This window comes from Cynocephalus volans, chromosome 10, assembly GCF_027409185.1.
Source record: "Cynocephalus volans isolate mCynVol1 chromosome 10, mCynVol1.pri, whole genome shotgun sequence".
NCBI lineage: Eukaryota > Metazoa > Chordata > Mammalia > Dermoptera > Cynocephalidae > Cynocephalus > Cynocephalus volans.
Window position 1 is genome coordinate 33,841,148 of NC_084469.1, and position 13,620 is coordinate 33,854,767.

At 50.7% G+C, this 13,620-nt stretch overlaps 1 protein-coding gene across 1 annotated transcript in view; it reads left to right on the forward strand.

Annotated features, from left to right (window-relative positions):
- Positions 1 to 2,895: 2,895 nt before the first annotated feature.
- The window catches only part of WSCD1 (WSC domain containing 1), a 33,199-nt gene continuing 22,474 nt past the window's right edge, over positions 2,896 to 13,620 (forward strand). Inside the window, exons 1-3 of the mRNA XM_063112127.1 lie at positions 2,896 to 3,574; positions 10,174 to 10,288; positions 11,848 to 12,032. Coding sequence (XP_062968197.1) covers positions 3,148 to 3,574; positions 10,174 to 10,288; positions 11,848 to 12,032 — 727 coding nt within the window. The 5' untranslated portion in view covers positions 2,896 to 3,147. The remainder of the gene's footprint in view (positions 3,575 to 10,173; positions 10,289 to 11,847; positions 12,033 to 13,620) is intronic.

Genomic DNA, 13,620 nt, shown 5'->3' on the forward strand with positions numbered 1-13,620 from the left:
AGTGACAGCTGACTTTATAGGAACTCTGGCCTACAAGTGGCTGTCTCCTGCATCTGTGCCCAGCACCTCCTTCCCAGACCAGGCAGTCCCCTCCGGAAAAGGGGGGTACCAGAGAGGACTTTGGAGGGCCTTGGGGAACCCAGGTGAGATTGATTGAATCCTGATTGATTAGCCCTGACAGCTCCCTTCCCCACCCCACCACACTCCATCCCTACTTGTATTGTGTATCTAAATCCTGTCTGTCAAATGCATATGGAATTCACACCACATCTTGCCTTCAAAATCCTGAACTGATGAACCATTACTCACCTTTCTGCTCCATCTCATCAGAAGCTTTCTTCTGTCAGTCACCCTCTCCCCTTTTGTTTTAGTCTTATAGGATTTTTCCCTGGTAGGACCCCATCCTCATAACCAGAACCCTTTTGTGGACAGACCTGGAAACCCCTCTTTGTGGCATTGCAACATAGAAGGGGTAACCTAGAAAGCTCAGGCACTCTTGGTAACTTCCATCTGTCTGAAAGACCTCAACTATGTTAATCTGCATCCTTCGACGGCTCAGAGGGCCTGTGCCTTTGCACTCTCCATCTCTCCCACATTTCAGGCTTCGTCCATGGCTCTGGATAAGTGGCATTTGAGATTTCTTTGCCCCGACCCTGCAGGTGCAGCTTTCTGCTATCAGGATTTGCCTATCAATTTATCTGTCCTCTCATTCATCTTTAAAATGTATTCAGGGACAAAGATCCCTGAGCATCTACACTGTACCAGGCCTCATGCTGGGGGCTGGAGTTATACAGATGGATAGGGTATTGCCTCCAGCCTTGATTCGATCACAGTTCTGCAAGGATGATTAACAAACAGAGGGAAGATTCTAATCATCCCAGGATGGTGATGTGGGATGGGGGTCAGCACGGGCTGTGGGAAGACCAAGGAGTCTTGACCGTGGGTGGGTGGGTGGTGGTCAGGGAGAACTTCTCCGAGGAGGCCACACCTGAGCTGAGCCGTGGAAGATACACAGGGATTTGGCAGGTGAAGTGGGAGGTGAAGGCTTAAATGGTGGCATGTGCAAAGGCACCGAGACAGATGTGCTGTGGTACATGTGGCTCTGCTGGAATGTAGTTTTTTTTTTTTTTTTTTTTTTTTTTTTTTTTGTGTGTGTGTGTGTGTATGTGTGTGTGAGAGAGAGAGAGAGAGAGAGAGAGTGTGATGGGGAAACTGAAAGAAAGGGCACAGCAGGAAATGAGGCCGGATCGTGAAGGGGTCCTTGTATGTTATGTTAAGGAGCTTGGAGTTTATCCCCAAAGCCACAGGGAGCTATTGAAAGGGGTTTTAAGCAGGGGAGCACCATGATCAGATTTGCGTGTTAGGAGGATCACCCTGGCAGCCTTATGGAAGATGGAATGGAGGGGCCAAAGCTGGAGGCAGAGAGATCAGTCAGGATTTCTTGGGATTTTCTCTGTGGTTTTACAAATCTGACGAGGCTGTCTGGGGTGGCCCTGGCAGACACACCAGCTTAGAGAGAAAATAAAAGCTCTGGAGACCTGTCTGAAATGGCTTCGCAACTCAGAGTTTAATTCCACTTTCATTTGCTGATTACTGAGCCTGCCAAACCTGCCCCAGCCTAGGAGACCAGCCGACCCATATTTCCAGATCTCTGCCCTGCTCAGAGACCTCAGAAACTGACAGCCCTCAGCATCTCATCCAAAAGGGTCATGCCAGTCTGGGCCCCTTTGGATCTTTGCCCCGAGCTACCAGCCTCTCTGGGGACCTGGAATGCTGGACCCCAAGAGCCCAAACATTGTCTTTCCTCTCACACCCACTGTCTGTCCTCAGCGCACAGAGCAGCCATTGAGCACTGCACGGGCCTGGCGGGGGTCCCGGGCCACATTAGTTACGGGCAGTGGCTTAGTCACGCTTCTAGAGGCCTTTCTTCTGGGACAAGCCTGTCCTTGTGCTAAGGGCTTTCCTTGCACAGCAGCCTGGCTCATGGCAGCTGCAGAACCCTCTGCCAACCCCGACAGCACACTTCAGAGGCACGCCGTGGGAACCAAAGCCCAGAGTGAGAGCTGAGTCCTGGGGAGTGCAGCATACCCCCCTACCCCCCACACCAGGTGTCCTTCTCTGTTGACAGGTGCACGGCCCAGGCGTTGTCCCATTCCTCTGGCTCTGGCCTCTCGAGTCCAGGAGGCCTGACAAGGCTTACAAAAGCCCCACCCTTCCTGTGCCCCCTTCTGTGTTAAAGCCAACCAGCTTCTGCAGAAGCCCCTTCCAAAACACAGCTCACAGTCCCAGTGCACCCTTGAGAGTCAGCTGACTGCACTCATATCAAGTACCTGCTGTATACTCCTGCCTGGGCTAGGTGTGCTTACACGTGGTGAGGTCTCATTACAGGGGCCATGTAACAGTTGAGAGTACAGGCTCTGAATACAGATTGTTCAAAACCATGGCTCCTCTGTTTACCAACTGTGTGACTTTGGAAAAACTACGTTGTCTCCTTTTGCCACAGCTTCCTCATCTGTAAAATGGGTATATTACAGTGTGTACCTCATTGGGTTGGGGTGAGGATTAAGTGACATACTATATACAATGTTCAGCTGAGTGCCTGACACATAGTAAGGACTCAGTAAAAAGCTGTTGCTGCTGTTCCTGCTGCACCTTGTCACTATTGCTGTCGTCTCTAGGTCTTCACTACTGCTCAAGGGAGGGGTTTTCTTCAAGGAAGCTGAGGCCCAGCAACGTTAAGCAGCTTGCCCAGTGTCATGCAACTGGCCAGTGGCAGAGCTGGGATTTGAACCCAGCTCTCTGTCTAGTGCTCCTGCATGAGGCGTAGGGACAGTGGACCCTCCTATTGCATCTAAGTGCTCTTTCTCCACTTTTCCAGGTTTCCAAACCAGGACATGAGGGTTGGTAGAGCTCGGGGATGTGGAAATTCGTGACACCTGGGCAGAAGCTGCAGCTGGCCCCTGGAGATGTGATGGAGCCATTTGAACTCCTGCTGGAGACGGAGCAGGGGCAGTAACCCCGGAGAGCACAGGCACATGCCAGGAGCCAGGATGCGAGGATGACGTCTCCGGAGGCCCTGGCCTCCCTCCCGCCTGGGTGCTAGGAGCCGTCCCCGGCCTCTAGCTGGGAGCCCTGCCGCCCAGGGGCATGGCCAAACCTTTCTTTCGACTCCAGAAGTTTCTCCGCTGCACGCAGTTCCTGCTCTTCTTCCTCACGGCTGCCTACCTGATGACCGGCAGCCTGCTGCTGCTGCAGCGTGCCCGAGTGGCCGTCCCACAGGTCCCCCGGGCGCCTGGCCCCCTGCAGGCCTTGCCAGTGGCCGCCGTGGCACTGGGCATGGGCCTGCTGGACAGCAGAGCCCTGCATGACACCCGCGTCAGCCCAGAGCTGCTGCTTGGTGTGGACGTGCTGCGCAGCCCCCTGGCTCGGCCCCGACTTGGACCCCGCTGGCTCCGGAGCCGCAACTCAGAGCTGCGCCAGCTTCGGCGCCGCTGGTTCCACCACTTCGTGGGAGACCCCCAGGGGCCACCTGCTCTGGGCCCTGAGGCCTCCAGGCCAGCTGCCCACAGCCAAGGTAGGTGCTCAGCTGCACATTTGGGAGCTGCTCTCAGGAGCCGTGCTCAGGGTCACAGATTCGGGATCCCCTTTCTCTGGCCCTGTGGCAGCTCATGGCCTTCACTGACTGTTCCTTCCCTTCTGCTCTGCAGGAGACAAGAAGGGCCTGTGATGTGACATGTGCTTCGGGGTTTTGCTCACTCACCAGCTGGAAATGCACATGGCTCAAGGCTGAGATGTGCAGGCAGGTCACCTCGAACTCCAGCTTTGGGTCCAGACAGACCTTGGCTTGAATACTGGCTCAGCCACAACCTTGTTGAGTGACCTTGGACATGTCACTTAAGTTTTCCAGCTGCATTTGAAATGGAGATAGAGGCACCCACCCCAAGGTTATTGTGAAGATTAAATGTGATAATATAGAACTGTGGTTCTCAAAACAGGGTCCCAGAGCAGCAGCAGCATCACCTGGGGACTTGTTACAAGTGCAAATTCTCAGGTTCTCCCAGATGTACTGAAGCAGGAGCTCTGAGGTAGGGGCCAGCAATTGGTGTATTAACACCTTCTCCAGGTGATTCCGATGCATGCTTAAACTGGGAACCACTAGGATAGAGGACCTTCTATGTTATTTGGCACTCTGGCAGCTTTTATATTCAATGAAAGTAGCTAACTCACATAACATTTACTGTGCACCTGTAGATCTCTGTTATTGTTATATCCCATTTTACAAGTGAAGTAGCTGAGGCATGCAGAAGCTAGGTAAATTGCCAAGTCGTTTTCTTAGTTTGGGTCCCCCAGATGCAAACCCTGAAACCAGGATTCAAATGCACATGTTGTATTTGAGATGCGATCCCAAGAAACACTGGTAGGGGAGCAGGAAATGAGACAGGGAAAGGAAGGCAGCCAGTGAAGAGCGTGTTGTCGAGCAGGTTACCACTGGGCAACTGGAGGTTAGTCCAGCTAGGGACTGGAGCCAGAGGAGAGCACACATCTCAGAGTGCAAACTGGAAGTGGCAGGCCTGGCAGGCATGGCAGAGGCATGACAGGATCCACCATAGTCACATTGCTGGGATTCCAGCATGGGGACAGTCAGCTGCAGGTTGGAGCTCTTTACTGTTATGCAGACTCTCTGTGCAGGGCCCTGGTGCTTGGTGAGTACCCAGTAAGCGTTGAAGTTGTTGGTGGATGGTGATTGAGCTCAATCAGCTTCTCAGCATCCCTGTCATCATTGCTTGATCATGTACCCTCCATCTCAAGAGGAACTGCTCTCTTGACTATAAAAAGTGTGGATGGAGCATAGAGTGCTAAGTGACAGAATATAAAAGAACATGAGGCAAGAGGGACATCTGGACCTGGGTTAGGGAGGGCCGTGAGTGCCAGGCCTAGGAGTTTGGTTTTATTTTGAGGATGAAGAGACAGTGCCAGGGAAAAGAAAGGAGCATAAGCTGCCTTTGCCTTAGGAGGATGACTCTGGTAGCCCAGTAGAGTGAAGACTGGAGAACTGTGGGGGGTTTTCTCTGTGGAAGGAAGTTTCTTCAGAAATCATCTAGGTTATAGCCTTTGGCTGTAGGATTCCTCAGCAAGGCTTGCACGTGAGAAGGAATAAATGAGGGATTGGTGTTGTAGCTCATTTTACATCAAGAAGTTAGGTCTCTATGTGGGTTTCACCCATGCACCTTATTTAGACTAAAGTGTAAATGGCTGGCAGAAGTCAATATGAATTTCTTGAGAGGAAGCCATGTAAACAGCACAAGCTTTGAAAACAGATCTGGGTTCCTCTCTTAGTATTGACCCTTATCAGCTCTCGGACTTTGGGCAAATTGGCCTCGATTCTTCTCTTCATTTCTCTCAACTCACACTTACTAAGGATCCACCATATGAGTTTCCATGTATGCTCTTTTCTGTGTCCTTGAGGAGCTCGGTCTGGTGGTGGAGTCAGATACGCACCAAAATGATTAGTGTAAAGCATGACTGAGGTATGGCAGAGGCATGTGCAAAGGGCTTGTGGGCTCATTAGACAGTAGTGACCTTTATAGCTGACCAGCAAAGGGAAGGCCTCGGGTTGACTCAGCTACAGCCCTGCATGTAGAGTATGCATGTCACAATACCAATTTACTTTATTTTAAGTTACTTCCAGTGACTTAAGGACATGATGTAGGAGCTTCAGTAAAATCTGGAGAGATTGTGGTTGGATGTAGCAGGACTGATACTCAACTTTATACACCAGTATGGTCTTATGAGTCAAAATATTAAAACACTTTTATGCCTGTTGAAACATTTATTGCTCTGGGCCCCTTGGGTGCCCTCTACACTCTGGCTGCCTCCCCAGTGACCACCCAAACCTCCCCATTACTCAGCAAGGAAAGAATTAATGCCTGGTACAGCAGGGGGCATCTCCAGGATCCTGTTTCAGTGCTTCTGAATGGTCATTGCCACCCCACCCCCACTCCTCAGGATATATTTTGAATATGCCCAGGATTTAGGGAAGAATTTACCCTCCCTGCAGAATATAAAAACCAATTTGGGGCAGGCTGTGTTATCACATGGCTGGAGAGCTTCAGAGAATTCACAAAGGCAGGTCAGTGGCCTGAAAACCCTCTGGGGACCCCCTTCCTCCCATGGGGCTCCGTGAGTCCTACACAGCCAGGCAGACCTCTCTGGTGGAAAGTCATCCACAGTCCAGCCCTCGGGACAGCTGCTGGGGCCGCAGACAAAGCAGGCATCTCTTCGTGGCCCGGGCAGCCCGCCATCCTCCTGAAAGGGGATCCTGCAAGCCGCGGAAGCTGCAGGAGGCTCCATCAATCACCGAGCATTTCATTATACCTTGGACAACATCCATAATGGAATAAAATGTCAGTAAGTTTACTAGGGGAAAAATAGTAACTTCTCCATAGCCAGTTTGTTTTTTATTGATAGTAATTTCCAAAGACATTCCAATATCTTCAAAGCCATCGTTAATAGCCACACGGCATGTCCATTTTGATGTGCAAATGAACAGATGCAGAGTCACAGACAATAACGCGATGCCTCTGTTTCAGCCGAAAGTCATAAATCCGCCTCAGAATGTGTCCCAGCGTATCCCTCAGAAGTTCTTTCTCTCCTGTACATTCTCGCCTCTGTCGGGGAGTTAGAAAAGCCATTTGTTATTTTCCAGAAAAAAAAAGAGCTCACCTCCTCCTTACCAGCGGAGGGGCTGTCTGCATCTCAGGCCCCTGCTACACACCGACAAGGGCCAGCCAGGCATGGGCTTCTTCTCCGCCCCAGTCGGTTCCATCAGAGGGCCCCTGGAGATGGGTAGCCACTCCTTGCTTTCAGAAGAACCAGAAGCTAACTGCTTGACACCATTTTTTATCTCTTTTATTAATGTATTAATTATTCAGCTAATATTTACTGATCCATCCATCACGCATCCCAGGTTAGAGTATAGGATCAGAATAATAATAGCTGTTATTTATTTGAACATCTGTTACATGCCAAGCATTGTTTTGTGTAGATGTGCATCTGTTAGCTCATTTAATTTAATTTTCAAACAGCCTTATGATGTAAGGAGTGTTATCACCATTTTAATGATGAAGAATTTGAGTTTCAGGGAAGTAAAGTAAAAATTTTTCATTATTAATAACAGTATATTAACAATAAAAACAATCACTATTGAGCACCTACTACACGTCAAGCCTTGCATCAGGTACTTTACATGTGTTATCTTACAGAATTCTCACAACCGCCCCATGGAATTTGCACCATATCTCCATTGTACAGATGGGGAAGCTGAGGCTCAGGCTGCACAGCCAGGTAGCGGTGGAACTGGGATTTGAACCTAAATCAGCTCATTTCCAAAGGCTGTCTCCGTTCACTCCCCCAGAAGTGTGTACCAGCCAGTCTCCATCTTGGAAAGTCTTGAGCCCGGGCACCTTTAGAGCCTTGTAGTTAATTTCCCATCTACAGTGATAAATGTTTAATAATCTCTGAGCTTGTGTTTTGGATGTTTAATTGGAAGCTGTATTGGAATTTTTCTTTGCTGAGCAACACAGAAACTTCTCAAGTATTAGTTTGCTTTTCCTAAGTAGGCAGGCAGGGGAGAGAAAGTCGTGCTTGCTGAGCTGGGTGAAAGCTGCCCGCAGTGGTGCATGCTGGTCGCAGTCATCCTCAGACTTGTATAAAGAAGCTTGAGAGGCCTGGGTGTTGGCAGACATTGAAGAAGGGACTGGCTGTTGCTCCCGCTTCAGCCCTGGTGTTCTCTGATATGAGGATTTCTGGCTCCTTTGGGTCCTGGCGGGAAGGCCAGTCTCCTGTCATCTTGGTCATTCTCCTCTGCTGTGCCCTTTGGTGCAGTCAATAGGAACACCTTCTCCTTGCTTATGGGCTCTCTGTTCTTACCCTGGCACCCTCAGGGCATATCAGTGTGGTTTTTAGGAGCTGGAACCCACTGTTCACGGTTAGGTGTTGACACTGACATTGTGCCTAACCCTGATGGACACTGGGAGGTCACCAGCTAGGCTGTAGGCGTGACCCCTGCCCTCCAGGAGCCTTTGATCATGTTGCAGAGATGGGATACACAGAGATAAAAGATGTTAACAACAACAGCTAATGACAAGAGTCAGGCTGACAGACAAGTTTTTCATGGACACATATAAGAGTCAAGGGAGAGGACAGACCGTGGGGGGCTGGAGTGGACAGGGTCAGTGGCCCAAGCCTTCAAGGACAGGTAGGAAGCAAAAGGTGGACATGAGGGAGAAGCAGGTAAGGCCCAAATGTGGGGCAGGAAAAGCAAGCCTGGGCAAGGTGAGGCAGGTGGGGTGGGTGTATTAGTCCATTTTTGTGTTGCTGAAACAGAACACCTGAGCCTGGGCACTTATAAAGAAAAGAGATTTGTTTGGCTCACAATTCAGGGACATCTGCATCTGGCATGGGCCTCAAGCTGCTTCCTCTCACGGAAGACAGCCGGCAGGTACAAGGAGATCACATGGCGAGAGAGAGCAAGAGAGGGAGAGGGGAGGTGTCAGGCTCCTTTTAACAACCAGCTCTCACGGGAACTAATAAAGCGAGAACTCACTCACTACCTCCCCCCACCCAGGAGGGCATTAATCTATTCATAAGGGATCCGCCCCCATGACCCAAACACCTCCTAACACTGCCACATTGGGAATCGGATTTCAACAGGAGCTTTTGGGGTACAGATATATCCAAACTATATTAGTGGGCATTGCCCATCTGACAGTTGGGAAAACTGAGGCACGGATAGTTGAAGTGATTTAGCAAAGTTCAGAGGTGGATTTAAGTGTGGCATTCACAGAAGGTCAAGTCACTCCTGAGTTGCCCAGAAATGAATGGTTGTCAGACCCCCCTCCTCCAAACCACTTAGCAGATGACCCTGAGCTGCTGCTTGGGACTAGATTCTTGGCAGGAATAAAAAATAACAAATGAGTCTCCCTGCCCTCAGGGGACTCCCAGACTCACAGACCATCAGGACTTTACTCCTCACTGAAAAGCCAAAAGCCATTTGGGAGCTGGCAGGCTGCCAGGAGGCCTTGGGCATGTTACTTCCCAGAGACAGCCTAATTTCTGTGAAGGCTGCTGGGTGTGCCACAGGTGACATTTCATGGGCATCAAGGAGCCAAATGCAGACATTCTTGGGGAGACGTGCAACATCTTTGCTACAGGTGCCTGATCCAGATCTCGGCACAGCTCTTGTGGGTGTGTGTTCACAGCTTGGGGACTGCATGATGGTGTGTTTGCAAATTCCCGGTGTGCCATTCCTTCAAAACACCACGGCGTGCATGACATTTACATGCCCGACGCCGCGTTTGCATTGCGCTGGCACTCTCCGGCTTCTCCACTCATCTTCGGGAGATGCCCTCCTCCCTTGGGTGACAGGGCAGGGCTGAGGCAGACTACCCCAGTGCATGCATGGCTGGGTCAACACTGCCACTGCTTTGTGATCATATCCCCCCTGTCGCCTTCCAAAGATTTCCTGAGGTGACCAGACTGGAGAGAGCTTGCAGTCACTTGGTCGTAGTGATTCCCACACAGGACACATCTCTCACACTCCGTGGACTCTGCTCACACACACCAGCTATGCAACTTACTCCCCTTCTGGGACAGCAGATTTTTTTTTGAAATAGCTCTCCCTGTTTGAAAGATCTTCCTTATATTAGCTAGTATCAGACTTTCTCTACTAATTTCCTCACTCTGGTGCACAACGAGGCAACAGAAGTTGTGTCTCAAGATATTCGTGAGCCAGAGAGGCCTCCCTGAGCCTAAGATGGTGAGGAGGGGGTGGAGTCCATGGGAGGTAACTAAGGCATCCAGTCTTGGGAGTTGGGGATAGTGGGAGAAAGTGGTGATCAGGCCGATGCTGGGTTCCTGGCAGGGCTGTTCGGGTGGACAGTGGGCCATTAACTAAGAGAAAGGGCAGGAAGCAAATGAGATGGGCATGTCCAGGTGCCCCCTTGGCTCCAGCACTGAGGGGAAGGTTGGGCAGCAGCCCTCATGCCTGGAGCTTCTAGGAGCCACCTTGGCCAGGAAGGAGAGATTCCCTGGGCTTTTCCTAAGGGCAGCCCCCTTAGGACCCCTCCCTTGTCTCCCAGGCCTCTGATCTCGGCTGTGCTTCCCTCCCCATAGGCACGTACGTTGGATGCTTCAGTGACAACAGCCAGGAGAGAATTCTGAAGGGGGCCGTGTTTTATGACTTGAGGAAGATGACTGTCTCCCACTGCCAGGATGCATGTGCCGAGCGGTAAGCACTGCACTGTGGACTGCTGACTCCCTGGAAGTAAGGCCAGACAGTCCCAGAATGAGGTGATAGCTTGGCCGCCAGTGGGCTGTCATACTGTAATTAGGCATCAATTGTTCAGATTCTAGGCGTCCAGAAGGAAGAAAGTTTGTTGGCAGATGGCATGGGCACTGGGCTAGTGTCTGGAGATCTGGCTGCTAGTCCAGCTGTAGCAGGGACTCGCTGTGTGACTATGGTGAGTTCTTTTCCTTCCCTGGGTCTCAGTTTACTTACTTGCTTAAAATAAAATAAAGGGCTTTAACATAGATTTCTGGACCTTTCCAGCTCTGTTAGGAAAAGTATTTCTATCCTGTAATTATAACGAGATTTGCCTTTTCTGAGACTGCCAGCTCACCCAGTGATTACCAGACACTTCTCGTGTGCCAGGGAATGGTCCCTACTGTAAGGCAGTTACAATTCACTGTGTGCGTGTGTGTGTGTACATGCACACGTGTACTTGAGGGAGATGGGTAAAACAGAATCGCAGATCTTAATTTTCATTTATTTCTATAACCTCAGATTCTTTCACTTTGTTAATCATGTAAATCCTCATCACCTCTGCTAGGTAGCAATTAATTATCCCCATTTTATAGCTGGAGAAACTGAGGCTGAAGAAAGGACAAGGTGCCTATTACACATACTTTACAATCTGAGCTGAAACTGAGGATGACAATCTTGTTTTAGTCTCCCTACAATTAGGGAAACTGAGACCTGGAGACAGTAAGTGATGTCTGAGGTCTTACACCTAGTAGGTGGCCAAATGGGGACGAGATGCTTATGTCTGTATTTCCAATCTGGGCTTTTTATACCTAGATCCACTGAGAAGGGAGTTTGAAAACATTAACCATTTTCTGTACTTATGTTTCAGGTTGATTTCCAATCTTTCTTTGCCTGTAGTATTATACCTGGGTGTAGAAATGGCTGTGGAGGCAGGGGCTGGGCACCAGGCACTCTGGTAACACGAAGCGTCATGTGGCCGGCGCAGCAGGCCGGCGTTGTACTGCGGCTGGAGCCAGTTCAAGCCGGCTCATAAGGGCAGACGTAAAATTCTTAGAAATGCGGTGAGCCCAGTAGCTTGAAATCATCTGTGGTGGCAGTCTTGACACCACAGTCATTGGCCAGTGCTACAGGTCAGGACTCTCGTCATCCCATCCTGAGGATCAGCTTACCAGCACACAGTGATTAAGACCCATTGTAACCTATAACCATGGATGGCTCCTTAGGGGACAAAGCTCAGGGCTGACCAGAGTGATGAGGGGGGCTGGTTCAATTCATTTATCCCAGAGGAAAGACCGTTTCCTCAACTTAGGCAGGTGACCCTTGGGTCTGGCTGAAGACTGATGCCTAAGACCAGCCATATGCTGAGGGTTGTGGCCCCTGCCTCCTCATCCAGACCTAACTCAGCTGCAAGTTCAGCCCTCATCCTGGCCCCAGACCTAGCTGCCATTGCCTGCCCCCAGACCTTTCTGCAGTTCTGACTCTGGGCCAATGTCCAGACTCACCCAGGCCCCGTCTCCCTGCAGGTCCTATGTCTATGCCGGCTTGGAGGCTGGTGCAGAGTGCTACTGCGGGAACCGGCTCCCGGCGGTGAGCGTGGGGCTGGAGGAGTGTAACCACGAGTGCAAAGGGGAGAAGGGCTCCGTGTGCGGGGCCGTGGGCCGGCTCTCTGTGTACCGTGTGGAGGAGCTACAGCCGGGCTCCAGAAAGAGTGAGTGTGGAGCCCCTCCCTGACCTCTGTCTGTCCCACACAGTCCAACTGCCCCTCACCCGCAGCTCCTCATCCCAGCCACATGGGACAGACCATGCCCTCCCTCCTTGGATGAGCACCTGGCAGAGTGGGAGTGGGGCCAGGGTCCGTCAAAGGTTTAATTGCTTGAGTTCATGACCAAGGCACATCTTTCCTGTCCCCTGCAGGAGAGAGAAACTGACTGGGAGGCTGGGGGCCTGGGCCTAGGCCTGCCTCAGACATGCTGTGTGGCCTCAGGCAGCTCACTTCCCCTCTCTAGGTCCCAGTCTATTTTGTGATCTGCAGAGGTAGACCTAGATTTCTAGCTATAGGGCAGACCAGATACTCTGAAAGTTCTTTAGATATAAAACCCCTGAGAATACTGGATAGAGGGTAGCAAACATTATTGCACATGTGTAGCTGAATTAGCAGGAAAGTGAGCCAATCCCTGGACTGGGAAGTGAAGAGGGAACGAAGAGGCACACTGGGGAGAGCAAGAGGTGACACCGTGCAGCCCTGGCTCTCAGCAGAGGGAGTTGCCATTCTTGGTGGCCATGAGGTTGAGTTGTTAATGTCCACGCAGGACAGGAAGGGAGGCCTTGGACCTGTCAGGGTAGGGATTGGACTGAAACTTCTGTATCAAGTGGGATTCAATTTCACTGAAGTATGAATTAGTGAAAGTTTATTTGAAAAAAAGAAATACCATCCACTAGTTCAGGGAGATAGAAACAAAGCTTGTCTGCTTTGAGCTGAGCTTCGGGTGAAAAAAAGTCTTCGTAAGAATTTTTAACCACAGGCTTGCATTTGTCTGGATCTTGTGGTTTAAATTTATATTGTCTGCCTTAAAGCTCCAACGTAAAAGTTGGCTCTGGGCCATCTGGAGGTGGCTGGCAGAGGCAAATGTGCCATCAACCCAGGTGGAAAGATTCCCACAGGTGAATTCTCACTGAGTGCTGATCTCACAATTCAAAATTACAGAATTTAGGAGGAAATACTCAAGCATAAGGGAGAGTAAGCTGACACATCAAACAGCAAGACCGGACTCCCAAGGATTTCAACTAAAAGTGCTGTCACACAGAGGTGACATCTGAGGGACCCAACTCAGGTTTGCCCTCATTGCAAGGTGATGCGCCCTGGGCCCACTTAATCTAATAGCAGAGGGCTCCTTTTAAAATAACTAGTCCCATTCTTTCTAGGATTGGGAGGGTTCCGGTGGGAAGGAGTCAGAGCGTGAGCATCGCCCACCACTGGCAAGCACGGGACAGTAGGTGATGGGGGCCCAGCCCAGCGTCCAGGTACACCGACTCACAGACGTAGCCGCCCCTGGCCATGGTCCCTAGCAGCTGCTGGATTCATTCAAACGTGGTAGTAGATCAAAAGCTAAGGCTGCAGAGAGGTTTCTGGGAGAGTTCTCCTAGCAGTGAGTGAGTTTTCCAAGCAGTACAGAAGCCCATCCCTGAGAACCATGGGTGAGCCTGAAGGCCAGCCGCAGCTGGCCACTGTGTATGGGGTCACAGTGCCAGGCTCAGTGTCCAGCCCTGGCCAACTAGGGCTTCTTAGGTGCTTTATG